The sequence below is a fragment of the Cavia porcellus genome, unplaced genomic scaffold (genome assembly GCF_034190915.1).
Source record: "Cavia porcellus strain 051 isolate PalLab524CR breed Dunkin Hartley unplaced genomic scaffold, mCavPor4.1 scaffold_16, whole genome shotgun sequence".
In the NCBI taxonomy this organism is placed as follows: Eukaryota; Metazoa; Chordata; class Mammalia; order Rodentia; family Caviidae; genus Cavia; species Cavia porcellus.
In genome coordinates this window covers 22,088,591-22,103,047 of record NW_026947499.1, presented here as the reverse complement: position 1 = coordinate 22,103,047, position 14,457 = coordinate 22,088,591, and the positions used below count along the sequence as shown (strand labels likewise).

Genomic DNA, 14,457 nt, shown 5'->3' with positions numbered 1-14,457 from the left:
AGACAGTGCTCAAAATCTCCAAGACCATCAGCTAGGCTGGTAGCTTCCTGATGGATGGCTCTAGAGCTCTGGGCTGGGCAAGGCTTGGTACCTCTGGATTTGTGAAGCTTCTCTAATGTTCCCCTGATGGGTTACTCTGGAACCTGGGCAGAGCTATAAAGCTAGTGAGGACACGTGACAGGAGTATGGCACCACGGTCTTGTGCCTGGCTGGGTGGAGTTCAAAACCTTCGGGTGGTTAGCTGCAACACATCCCTAGAATATGGCTCTAGGGCTTTGAAACTGGATGGGAAGAGTTCTACGTGTATATTTTAAAACAGCTTATCAGAAGCTTTTGGAATGTATACCGAAACCCAACTCAGAGACAGCCTTCATGGACATGCATTTAATAATGAAATCTATCACAGACACTAACAGTAAGTAAGTCACAAATATTTGAGTCAGGTCCCCAAACCCCACTGTCGACCTTGGTAGAAGAGATCATATAAGTTTATAATAATCAGGACTAGGAATAAAGAGGCAAAGGATAAGTTTACAAGAAAAGACAAAACTTACGAATTTTTCAAAATTCATCCAGTATTTCAGGTTCACTCTCAAGGCTCCCACAAATTTACTGTGAAACGTTGAGCATAAACCACTAAGTGTATCGCTGAGGAGAGTCATTGTGTTTTAGTTAGTTTTCTCATTGATTTGCAAAATTACCCAGTAAGTGCAAGTTAAAGGAGGAAACTTTATTTTAGCTCACAGTTTGTAGAGGTATCAGTTTATAGTCATCTGGCAGCAGGCAGGACAGCATGGCAGAGAAGAAATAGTCCATGGCATAACAAGCAGGAAGTAGTGAATTTTCCTTCTGCTTTAATTGCATTCTTAGTACAAGACTCTTTGTAGTGCCTCTGTAGTGCCTCCCACATTCAAACATGGCTTCAGACTTCAGTAAATCCATTCAGTCACAAACAGAACCATGTTAATATAGTCAATGAATTGATCCAATTATCACATCTGGGTGATTTATAGTCACACATGTTAGATTCAGTCACATCTGAAAAGTCTCACTCATGAGCATATGAGGCTTTGGAGGGATTTAGTCTATCTCTAGAAATTACTAAGTTACTAATAGTTTCAGCATTACTGATAAACTCATCTTCTCAGAGATTTAAGGAAAACTCTTAGCTGAAAGCACCTATAAAAATGAAAAGAAAGTTAAAGACTTTCAATATACAATGAGACAAGGTGAATAATCCTATTACAAAAGGTAGAAATAGGAGGATAGAAAGGAATGGGATCATAGCCAAAATCCAGATGTTAAATTTTGTGATTCTGTGGCAGGACATGAACCTGAAAAACCTTGGGTGTCTCCACTCTGTGACACTATTTGTGGTTGTAGCTCTCATAGCTTCTCCCTGGGGCCAACCTAACTCACTCCATACAACTTTCCTTTATTGATCCACATTCCTGGCTTTTCCAATATTTTTTGGTCTCCTATACACTTTCAACTTCACAGTCATAGCTTCACACAATGCCTTCTCGGAGGCACACTGTCTAGCTTCCCAGGCCTTCTTGAAGCCAGGTGGAATCCTTCCTGATTCCACAACTCTAGGGTTCTGCATGTTCCTAAAACCAAAACCATGTGTTTTATGCCAAGGTTTGTTTCCAGATGGAGCAGTAGCCAGGCTTTATTATTTCTGGGATGTAGGAGTCCAGAGCCTGAATTGTTGATTTGTAGAAACCCAAACCTGAGAAACAAATTCTATACAAAGCTGCCTTTCTGAAACATGGAAAAGTCTTTCACCTTTGAATACAAAACAGAGTCCTCCTAGTTCTTGTAATCTCCTCAGACCACTTTTTTTATTGTCCTGTTGTAAAATGCTTGACTTTTTATTGGTGGCCTTTTTGATAGCTGAATTCTTCTAATGTCCATGTTTATGTTTTAACTTTATTGGAGCTTTCTATTTTGCCCAACTTAAAACTTTTAAAATCATTCAGTGGGGCCCTTTGCTCTTGAATTTCAGTCTAGATCTTGTTTAACTTTCTCACTGCTAGTGCCAAATACTCAACACACAGAAGGAAGAAATTTTAATTTTAACCCATTGTTTGTAGGCTTCAGTCCATAGCCTACTGGCTCGAAGGCAAGGCTGCATGACAGAGAGGCTTGGCAGAGAATAAACAGTTCTTTGGGTGGGAGGAAGGAGGCGGTAGCAGCAGCCCCATCATCAGCATCAGCAAGCCTACCTTTTGTTTTTATCCCAGACAGTCTATTAGCATATTGGTTGTAGCCACCCAACCCACATTTGGAATGAACCTTTCCATTATCCACAATTACAACTATGGTAATTCTGTCAGTGTTTAATTAAGTTATCACACTCTCATATCTACATTCACACTTCCTAGATCCAGCTACCCCTGAAAATTCTTTCTGGGAGTGTGTGTGTGTGTGTGTGGTGGGGGAGGTAGCAACTAGCTATAAGCCAGAACAATTAGTAAAGAAAATTCTCAAAATGAATTAGATGGGTCAAATATGCAATCATATATTTGAAGACTAGCACTGGGATACATTCTTGCAACAGAGAACTGAATGTTTTGATTACTGAAATGAAGAGGTACAAGTAATTTGTAGGATACATTACCATCAAAACTAATTGCAATCATCCTGGAGTAGTCTGGGGCAATCATTGGCTTGACAGTTAAAGAAACATACCAGTTTCCATGTCACACTAAGATACTTGTTACAAAGCCTCTGGATAAGAATAGTTTCTTTGTTTTGCTTGTTCATATGTGGGTTTATATGTACTGTAGTTCTTAAGTCTTATTGACTGAATTCTAGCAGGCATACTAATTAAAGGATTACATGAAGGAATTTCTTGGCCTTTGTGGGAATCATTGTCTTCAGCTATATGTTAAGCTGCCTGCATTTGTTTAATACATGTAAGTCTTATTTCTTCTTTGTCATTTTTAAGCATAAAGGGTAAAAATAAGTGTCTCTACTCTAGCATTGAAATGTAGCGGACTGCAAATTGTTGTAGCTATGAGATTCAACAGAATAGCTTCACTGAAGAAGCCTCATAACAAGTCTAGAATTTCCTTATAAAGCTCAATACGCAGCCAGTTGTCATTATTAAAGCTTTGGAGAAGCCCATGGAACAGTCTCATTCCTGTCATTTGTTTTAATTTTAAGTGACCCAGAACAGACACAATCTGCATTGGGAGTGGCTGAATGAGGCTGTTGAATGAGTATTTGAGGATGTTTGTGCCAGCTGCAACTTGATTTTATTACAATGTATCTCACCGGGAAACCTACTGATTCTGCCTCCTTCACTTGTTGTCAGTGACCTCAATAATTAAAATAACTAATAGTGGATTTTAAAAAATCAATTCAGCAAAGCTTGGAATATATATACTTAATAAAAAAGACTGTGGAACATTAAACACGTATTTATTATTAAATTATGCATAAAGGAAATGATATCTTTATGCTGTCTTTTGTGGGAGAACAAATACATTGCATTTTTATTTACATATATTCTATACCCACCACAGTCCAAGAACTATAATTCCTTAGTAAAACTAACCTCAGTAAAAATCAAAAAGCATCAAAATGAAAGCATAGAAGCCCCAGGTTATTCATGGGAGGCTAGACATGGTGACTTGGTGAAAAGTAGAAACCAGCTAACTAGAATGTCAGGCCTCTGAACCCTAGGGAAAGATGCATTGTGTGACCAGAAGGGGGCCTTGTGCAGATTGCCTTTCACTCCTGGGTAGCTGCTCAAAAAGGACCATTTCTTTGGCTTCTATGTTTACTAATAGGAACTGAGCAAGTGTAGCCTTTCTAACCTGGCAAAGTTCCTTGAGCAGAGACATTTATTTTCTCACATCACATAGGTGCTTCACCCAGGGCTCCCTTCAAAGGGAAAGCAAATCTTCAACCTCTGCAGTTTACAATGTGATCTAAGTTCCAGCATCAGGGCTCAGGAGGAGTTAGGTATGATGAAAGCAAATTTGCATGGAAGTCCCCACCTCTTCACAGCCTGAGTGAGAAAAGGTCTGAGGCAGCCCAGTCTCACTGTGGGGCTCCTAGTCCTATGTGCACGATGGGTTGGACTCCTCTTCTCCTCCTGTTCCTCTGTTACTGCACAGGTAGGGACTGGCACAATCTACCAATATATCGAGGATCAGGCAGCCAGCCTAGATTACTCTGCTTTGACCAGAGTCTTGAAGAAGCTCCACTTTGTCCTCGTTTGCTCACTCATGACTATGTCTGTCTGCAGGTTCCTTCTCCCAGCCGGTGCTCACTCAACCACCCTTCCTGTCCGCGTCTTCTGGAGCAAGTGCCGTACTTACCTGCACCCTGAGCAGCGGCTTTGTAGTTTCTGGTTACCACATTTCCTGGTACCAGCAAAAGTCAGGGAACCATCCTCGATATCTACTGAGATATTACTCAGACTCAAATCAGCACCAGGGCTCTGGGGTTCCTAGCCGCTTCACTGGATCCAAAAACCCCTCAGCTAACGCAGGAATTTTGCTCATCTCTGAACTTCAGTATGAGGATGAGGCTGACTACTACTGTTTAACACATCACAGCAACAGTGGTACTTACACAGTGCTAGAGATGAAGGGGAAGTGAGACTAAAATGTCTGCTTTGTTTTCCCTGCAATGTTTTATGACAACCGAACTGGCTAGGACTAAGACTAATTTAAAACCAAATTCTTATTGTCTTTCTGGTCACTATCTGTTTTTCTATCTTTTTTTTATTTCTAAGTAAAACTGAATTTTTATGAATTCTTCTCATGCAAATAGATAATGTTTTGACTTTTGCTCCTGTGGGAAACTAACAGGATGCAGATAGTTAGTGCAGTAAACAGGGATAAGTGAGAATCAGAAATAAAAACTGAGGAACACACCAGGTTAATTCCTAGTAGATCAAACACATGTGTTCAAAAACTATCATCAAATATGTCATGCTCAGTTTTTTTCAACATAATTAGATAACCTGATTTTGAAACTATTTTGAAATGTAACAGATATTTCTTAATTTGTAACATTTTATACTATGCCATATAAAAAGAAAATTAGTATTTAGGATTTAAAATACAATTGATTGTAAGGTTACTCTAGAATTGATTAATACAGAAAAAGCCGCAAGCAGAATAAATTGATTAATAATTCATTAACTATGCATGTTCAGCACCTTGAAATGTGTTGGAAAGTATTTTTGTGCTTAATATTCTAGTCTCTCAGAAAACTAATTTTCTACCCATTTACCACAGGACTAATCTCTGCATGACCCACAGATCTCAGCACAAAGAAAAAGTGTTGCTTCCATAAATTTGTTCCTTAAATCACCCAGCATATTATTATATATGCCAAACACCATTGTGAGGACTAGGTGACATTGCACATGACAATACAATGTATCTTTATCACCACAGTGAGTCAGCAGTGCTATTCTATATCCATTCAGACACGATATTTTCTGTACTGTGGGTGCAGATCCTAGGTAAGGAAGGGCAGTTTTGACACCTTGTGAATATATTCACTGCTATGTGACAACAGGGATGATTCCAGGATGCTGGGCTGGCATCTGCACTGTCTCCCTGCCATGCACACTCTCCATTCCCCTCCCCCTCCACTATATTCCTTTTGTGGATGGCTGACATGGTCCTGGTTTTACATAATGTACTACATAAACTTTGCTTCTAACTCCCCATTCCAACCAGATTCACATCCACCCACCTGCTCACTTCCTTGATAAAGCAATTCTAGAGCTTCTACTGATTGGAATGGTAATGTTTAAAGGGAATATGATAGAGGGTCAGAAGTTTAGCTCAGTGGCATAAGCACTTGCCTGGCAAGCATGTGGTGGTGAGTTCAATTCCTGGTTTAAAAAAAAGGAACATGGTAGAGCAATCTTCCATGAATTACATTTTGTGAGAGCGGAAGGGAACAGCACACTTTGGGGAAAGAAGCTGCATCCTCCTCTGCACCCATGTCCAAGAAAACATCCAGGTGCAGGGTGAATGTTCCTTTTCCACAGTACAAAAATGGGAATCAAATCGTTCCAAGTATTTCAGAATAGAAACACTCGAGTCATACAAGAAACACAGTCTTCTGTCAAGCAGGCCACTGAATGACAAACACTGTGGGTCATATTTTTTTTTGAAACTGTAGCTTTTTTCCAGCAGACCCAGGAAGTCATTGAATCCTCATTTTGACAAAGTTGCATCTGATTCAGGCACTACTGTATGTACCCAAGTTCTCATAAACAACCCAAGTACAAAGGCATGTCCAAAAGACAGTTTTACTCCCAGAAAACATGGCCCCAAGAAGCCATTATAATAATAGAGTATGAAGTTCTGCTGCAGGCTATTGACCTCTCTGTAACACTATATAACACTAACTCTGATGACTATTTAAGTTTGATGTGCTAAATCAGTAGTGGTGAACCTAAGGCACATTTGCTACAGCAGACTGATTGTATCACTGAAACAGTCACTGACATAAAGCAACTTATTCATTACACCTATCTGTGTGTAGAGATGTTTCTCTTTCCATAGAACACAAGTGCCGAAGATGAGATAAAATACAGTGCAGTTTCTGGTGACTCCATCAGACCCTCCACAGAAACACCAGAGAGATTCCTAAAGTCTGTGCTCCTATTGTGTCTTTTGAGGTTCCAAATTGAGAACTTGGACATCTATCTTAATGATACTCTGAGTGAATCAAGACCTGGATCGAAGCAGACCTCATCTGCTACAGACACAATTCCATGTAAGAATTTGTTTAGATTGGTCCTGGAGGTGAAAGGACTGGGAATCTGCAAGACTGGATAGCACATGCGGTCAGCTCCTGGGAGGTGGGTTGAGAGGGGAACCCAAGCTCTCTGGCTGCATCCAGGGTTCTTCTCCTACAGCATTTAAAAAATATTTCCATAGCTGAGTCAGTGGCTTTGTCTGTTGCAGAGGTCCAGACCAACCAGTCAGAATTCGATTTCTGGTCTTGCACTGCTGAGGTTGTCTCTCCCACTGCATCCAAGTGAACGGCACTGGGGCTGGACACTGGTGCTGTGGCTACTGGCTTCCATTTCCTGTTGATGTCACATGAACATTGAGGTCCCCAGTGTACATTTGCCTGTCAGGTAGAGCAGTGTGCTGGTGAACATCTTTGGGGAGAAGCACCAGCGAAGCATCCAGGGAGTAAAGGGGAGAGAGGGGACTCAACTTGTGCACAAGCAGAAATGTGAAGAAAATTAGAAGGCAATGCTTCATTCTTTTCTTTATGTCAGGGGTCATTAATGATATGGCTTAATCTCTCAGTACCCAGAGTACTTACACTGACCTCCTTCCCAACCAGCCTTCTTTGTCCCTTTTTGGGGCATCCTGATGATTCAAGCAAGTGTGGTATCCTCTCTGAACCTGCCAAGAAGATAAAGGGAATGTGGAATCTGAAAGTTTATACCATGCAGAATCCATTCTTCCTATTTCAGCACAGTGATCAGGAGCCGATTTGGGCACAAGATTATAAACAGTGACTCCTAGGACACATTTCCTTCATAGAACCAATCACTGTTCATCAGCTCCTTGCCATCCCATATTATTGGACAAGAGTCCAATGTCACTATTGCTATACATACTGCTGGTTTCACATTCTGACATGTTCTCATCGGAGTCCTGTACTTGTTCATCTGTTTCTCATCCCATTCTTTCCTTCCTTTCGATTTTGCTTAGGAAAGTCCTGTTTTCTGATGATTCAACACATCTCATGGCCAGATGAGATCCAGACAATTTTCTGCTTCCAGTGAGACAGACACTGTTTCTTAGCAGAGTTGAACCTGAGCTTTGTTCGTAGTTCTAATCTGACACCTTAAGCTTCAGCTGAAGGCTGTCAGCCAACTGTGAAGTCACTTGCTTCACCTTTGAATGGTGGCTGAGTGATCAACAGGTGCACTTTGAGTAAAGTAGTCAGATTCATGACAAGAATTTTGTTTAGTCTTACAATGGGATTGAGGGATGAGTGCTGTTTGGTGACCATTGTGTCATCAGTCACTGAAATTAATGCCTGGGGCAAATTCTACACAGTCCTCAGTGGCCTCAGCCAGACTGGACTCAGAGGCCTCACTAGCAGCAGGTGTGCTTTGCCAGGTAAGTAAAGTCAGACAGGCACTTCTGACCTCAGCGTTTTCAAAGCTGCCTTCTCTGCTGGTGAGGGCTCAGGGCCATCTCTTCCCACAGCTTATCAAGCTTATTCTGCTCAGATATCTCCTCCAAGGCTGAGGCTAAGTCATGTACTGCTCATCCATGAGTCCACATCAGTTGCCACGGTCACCTCCAACTGGCACTGCTTTTGAATGCCAGTCTCCCACGGGGTTTTGCCCTCTGACATCATTACTTGTTTTATCTCTTTTTATAGTACTTGTACTTGTAAAAATATATTCTCCTTTTCTAGATGCATAGTTAAAACCTTCTCTCTAAGGTCATATCAAGAACTGTGTAAATCAGTTCTTCCTTCCAGGGAGATGGTGAATGTGGAATGAGGAGGTTAACACTACCCATATGTGGCTCAGAATCTTCACTTTAGACAGAGACACAATCTAAGGGTTTCTTTTTTGGGCACTGGGTCCATGGTACCCTGATTCTTACAGACCAGCTGCAAGAATGAAGTCACCATTCCCAAACTGGCCAATCCCAGACTCTCTGGAAAATGTGATTCTCTGCTCAATCTCAGAAACAATGTTCTCTGGATGAAAAGGAAATAACATTTTCTCCACAGTGAGGAGAAGCCATGTCTGTAATCTGTAGTTGAGCACAGTCATCCTAAGCATCGGAATCATTCTCTACTTAGTAACCAATTCTATTCTTTATCGCTAAAATGATCTATTACACTTGCTTGTAGTTTACTAATTCCAGAATGCACAGAGAATGTAGACAAATTCAAGATCCAATCTATTAGACAGTTTAAGGGGCACCTGAGAGATGTAAGTGCTGAGTAACCCTTAAAAAATAAACTTTGGAGACAACTGGCTTGGTCAGACATCCAGTATGGAGTTAAGGATTTTCTTCTAGTAACAGTGAGTCAGGAAAGACAGTCTTAAGAGACTCCAGATAATTCAGATTGGCCTGACCTGAATTATCTAGGAATGGTATCTGTTCCTCTCCCTTTGCCTTACTCTGTTTTAGGTGCAGTCATAGAATACACGAACCTAGTGGACACAAATTTCTCATGATTGTGGATGATGTTAAGTCTAAGATCTGAGTATTGGAAAATTTAATGTCTGGTAAAGACCTGATCTCCTTTACATAGCACAGCCCTGTTGTATCCATACATTGTATAAAAGCAAGCAAACTCTTTTAAGACTCTTTCTTTATGATATTAATCTTATTCATGGAAGGTCAATATCTCAAATAGTCTGATTTCCTAATGTTTTCATCTTGGGGATAGAATTTTCACATAAGATTTTTGAGAGGACTCAAACATTTAGAACATAGCATCTGTTGACCTCAACTTTCCCCATGCCACCCACATATATGGACACTGATTCCAGCCTTGTTCATGCATCTCCCTAAGCAACTCACTATTACTCTTGGATAGCCTGTCATGCAAGACTTTATTTAATAAAACCTAATTTTAATAAAATTTACTCCCCTTTATTGATAAAAGATGAGACATTTCACAGGACAATTCACTTAGAGAACAGCCCCCAAATTCACATAGTTCCCCTGGTCCATTCCAGTTCTCATTGGATTCATGAGAAGGATTTTGAGAAATTTGATGAGCCCATTCTTGTAAATATTTCTTTTTTAAAAATTTTTTTTGTCTTTTTCATTTTTATCGGTACCGGGGATCGAACTCACGACCGCCTGCTTGGAAGACAGGTGCTTATGCCGCTGAGCTAAACCCCCAGCCCCCTTGTAAATATTTCTAATCAAATTAGATTAGCAATTAACCCACAACCTTTTGCCCTGCACTGAGAAATACAGACTGAGTTGATAGAGAGTATGACTCATAGTGAAGAAACCTTTCACTTTATTCCTCAGCCTGGTATTAAAATAAATAGGTTTAACCCTGTAGTTTCTGAACTTTTTGCACCAGGAATAAGGGAATGGCAAGGGGACCAGTTGTTCACCTAGGCTTGAATCAGGGAGTCAGCATGAATTCCTAGAAAATCTCCTTCTGGGTAGTAAATTAATTTATATGCTTATCATGTTGCAAATTATAATTGGTATTTATAGTTAAAACTACATGATTCTTCTCGAACATCAGACACTTACTGGCATAATCAAAATGAGTAGAGATAGAGTTCTGAAAGACAAGAGATTTCAGCCATGATATTAAACTCTGGAAGTGCTGATTCCCAGTGGGAATTTCCTGAATGGAAGTTTTGCATCAGCCAGAAGCTGTGTAAAGAAATAGGTTCATTTCAGTGACTTTTTTTTAATATAAAAGGACCTCAAGAAGGAAAACTGAAGTTTGAATCATACAGCTAAAAAGAAGTAAGCTACTTCTTAAATGATTTCATCTTCACATAGTTGCTTCTCAGGTCCAATTTTTACCACTATAGTTATGAATTAAAACACAAGGGCTGGGGATTTAGCTCATGGGTGCCTGCCTGGCACTTCGAGGTTGTGAGTTTGATTCCCGATACAAACAAACAAGTAAAAAAAAAAAAAAAACTGTGGTAAACCTCTTTGCTTCCCATGGATGAAGCAGTCAAAAGTTCCTTGGAAATTCTCAGCATCAGCTGATAATTGTGGGCAAGGCATCTCCTGTGTAGAACCAAATATCCACGGGAAAGAGGTTGGATTTTCTGTTTTTATTTCCTCCCCTGGGTCAGGAATATGTAGTGACCTGACATAAATTACATCAATGGCATTGTTGGGTAACAGTAGAAAGCTTGTAACATTCTGGAATGAAATTTGAACAGGAGCCATGAGTAGTTTCCAGGAGTAGCTGCTATACCCCACTGTGGGATACCAGAGAGGCAGAGTAACTGGAGAACATGGGAAGTTGGTCTTGAGGAATTTGAAGGACACGTACCTGGGCTCCATACAAAATCTGTGACTCAGCTAAGTGTCTCTGAGTCCTGAGGATGGAAATTAATGTCTAGGAACCAGGAAGAAAGAATGAAATATGAGAAACAAAACAAATCTCAGTTTTATGTCTTGCTCCCAATGACCCCTGCCATCTTACCTTGTCAGTACTGGCCTTGGTAGTAGGAAGGCTTGCATGAATGAGATAGTGAGCCCTGCCTCAGTACTAAGCAGAGGGAATAAGACGCCTGGGAGCTCTGGCTCGGCGAGGGGACTGAACAGCTCAGCACTTGGGTTTCTCTTTCACCATGGCTTTAACTCCTTTGCTCCTCCCCATCTTTAGTCTATTCACAGGTCAGATATGGGCAAGGCTCTCTGCCTCCATAGTGACCACTATTGCCCATAACCAAAGCCCAGACACTTTCTTTCTCTACAACTCCTTTCTTTTCTTCCAATGGGATTTCTAATGGAGATCTACGTTTCCGGGGTTCCTCTCCCAACCTGGGCTGACTCAGTTGCCCTCTGGATCTGCCCCGCTGGGACAGAGAGTCAAATTCACCTGCACCCTGAGCAGTGGTTACAATAGTTACTGTGTGTACTGGTAGAAAAGAACCAGGGAAAAGGCCCTTGGTTTGTGATGCGAGTGGGTACTAGCAGTACTGTGGGATCCAAGGGGAATGCAATCCCTGATGCATTCTCAGGATCAGGCTCTGATTTGGGTCAGTGCCTGACATCTAGAACGTCCAAGAAGAGAATGAGAATGTCTATCACTGTGGGGCTGTCAATAGCAGTGTTTTATACACAGTAACACAGAGAGAGAGGGGAAGTGAGACAAAATCCTCCAGGTATCAGAACCCCGTAATAGTGTCCTGACTGTGTATTGAAGGTATGGCAAGAAAAATGTAAAACAGAGACAAGTTTAGTAACACATGATTGCTGGAAAGTCAGTGTCTCCTGATGGGTCCTCTCATTATAATCTTAAATACTCACTATTTATTGGGTACATATTGTGTTAGGCAAGGCTACAGAAAAATTCCTGTGCAGCAGAAAACTGACTCAAAATGGTGATCATATGCTAAGAAGGCTCTTGACGTGGAATATAATCCTGGGGTGACTCAAGAGGGCATAGATGATCTTATGCTAAGCAGAGTCAATGAGAAATCTTAAATGGGTAGTATTGATAACGCCAAGCCTCCACTTTATCATCCCTTAAGGAAGGACACAGAATTAACCATTGTGAATTTGTAGTTCCCGACATCCAGGCTGATCTGTCCTGTGCTCAGATCCCTTTCATTTAACTGACTCATTTAAATGAGCCTGCTTGAGAAATTCTTCCTTCCCAGGTAATTTGTATATTCAATTACATGTTCTGGGTGCCAATATTTTCTCATGAGTGTTTGATACATTGGAGTTTATACAAGGACACGTGTGGTTCTTCCCACTCACCAAGGTTTTGATGGGATTTTAATTACACTTGATAGAGCTGTTCACAGTGCATTTACAGTATAATACTTGACCTGTCTTGTGTCTCTTTTGTTCTTACTTAACATTGTGAGTTTTCTACATAGGCATAGGTATTGAACATTTTGCTAGATACTCCAGAGCTTGACTTTCATTCACAGAATCACATATTTTAACATCCTCTCCTCTCCTTTCGTCTTTTCTCTCTCCTTCCCTTCTCCTCCTTTTCTCCCTTCTCCTCCTTCCCTACCCTCTCCTCCCCTCACCCAATTCTCTCTCATATTTTATAAGTGAAAAGGACAATCCTTCATTAGAGACAGCTTTCTACTCGTGACACTAGCCATAAGTTCAGGGATTCTAGACAAATTACACATGGAGTTCATTCAGCACAAATTGAGATATGTTCATGAACAATTGAGGTTTCAAAATTCGCATCTAATGAACAGAACTCAAAGAAAATATGACTGCTTAGAATAGTGCAGTTTTCTTATTTATAACATAAACCAGGAGGCACCTCACAAATCAAGGTGAAATACTGTAAATACAAATAATAACCAACTGAAACTGTGGTCTTTGATGTTGCAAGATAAACGGTGCCTCAGTTGCATTTGTATTGAGTCAGTAATCTTAAAAATGGATGCTTTTCCATACTATTAATAGGCAGTACTTAATATCTAATACTATACATATACAATGAGAATGGGCAACTATGTAATGTAAGTGTTGTTCTATATGGCATGGTGAACATGCCTATAATCCCAGCTTCTCTGGAGGCTAAGGCAGTAGGACTACATGTTTGAGTTTATTTTGGGATAGTTAATGAGAGAGTATGTTAAAAAAAAAAGTAGTGGTAGTCTGAGTATGCAGGTCAATGGGTTTAATTATAAGTGCAGCTTAAATCTAGTTTTGTAAAAAAGATAATGACACATATTACAATGGAACATCTATCATAATCCTTAGTAATACACAGAGATCCAGAGAATTGGAGGCAAATTTAGGAAGTATAAGAAGTTAATCTTATCAGTGAACCTACCACTCTTCTGAGGATCCTACAGTTTGTGAATTAGCTGACTACTCCTTTCAGAGTAATATTCTCACAATCTTCATTCCCAAGCAGACTCACAACACTCTTAACACTTCTTTGAGTGACTAAAATACACCTGGTGTGAGAGAATTTAGAGCATACCCAGCACACGCTATGATGTAAGTATTCTTGTCAATGGAGTCAGATTACTTTTCAGATGCTTCCCTAGTACAAATGACTGTCCAGAGAAAACGTAAAGTCCTTGGAAAGAATTCATAGGAAACTTGTAATATAGCTCCTTAAAATTCTGGAGTGCTATGGAAACAGGTTGCCTTAAACAGTAAATTGTAGAATCATCCTTGTCACCATTAGAGATTAAACATATGATCTGGAAATAATCAATAGATCAGGTGTTGATATATGTACAGTATTAGATATGCTTCTGGGGAATGTAAATTAAGAAGTCAGAAGGCCCCAAGTACTAGCTTTTATACTCAGCAGATATAGCTGCTCTATGTATACTGAAGTAAAGGAGGAAGACAGGCAGTGATGCATCCAGGCCTCCACTTCCCTGAATTCCTTTTCCCAATTCACCATCTGGTATCTTCCAGCCAGGAATTTCAAGCTAGTGCTAGAACTAAAAACTTCAGACTTGATAAGGAGATGGGAAGAGAGTGGATAACAAGAATGCCTCTTCCTAGAAGTGACAGTCTCACTATAGACACTAGATGGCATTGTGTATCAGGCCCTGAAAGAGAAGACCAGCTGAGAAATGGTCCTACAGGTGCTGGGTCCCATTAATAGATGATCAGTAATGCGTGAGAATTCAATAGCTATTGTCTGGCCAGCTGGTTTTCGGTGGAAAGGAAGTTTATTTGCATGAAAACCCCACCCTTAACTAGGTGTTAAGAGTTATAATGAGAGTTGTGGTGCTGCTTGTGTAGTGGAGCAGTC

General features: G+C 40.4%; 1 pseudogene and 1 gene segment (V, D, J or C); one reads left to right on the top strand and one right to left on the bottom strand.

The window, feature by feature from the left end:
• Positions 1–4,012: 4,012 nt before the first annotated feature.
• Positions 4,013–4,632, top strand: LOC100717599 (probable non-functional immunoglobulin lambda variable 5-48). The segment is given in 2 exon segments: positions 4,013–4,130; positions 4,262–4,632. Coding segments are annotated over 2 exon segments (411 nt in total).
• A 2,142-nt stretch (positions 4,633–6,774) lies between these two features.
• Positions 6,775–8,803, bottom strand: LOC100717042 (G patch domain-containing protein 2-like; annotated as a pseudogene).
• Positions 8,804–14,457: the final 5,654 nt, after the last annotated feature.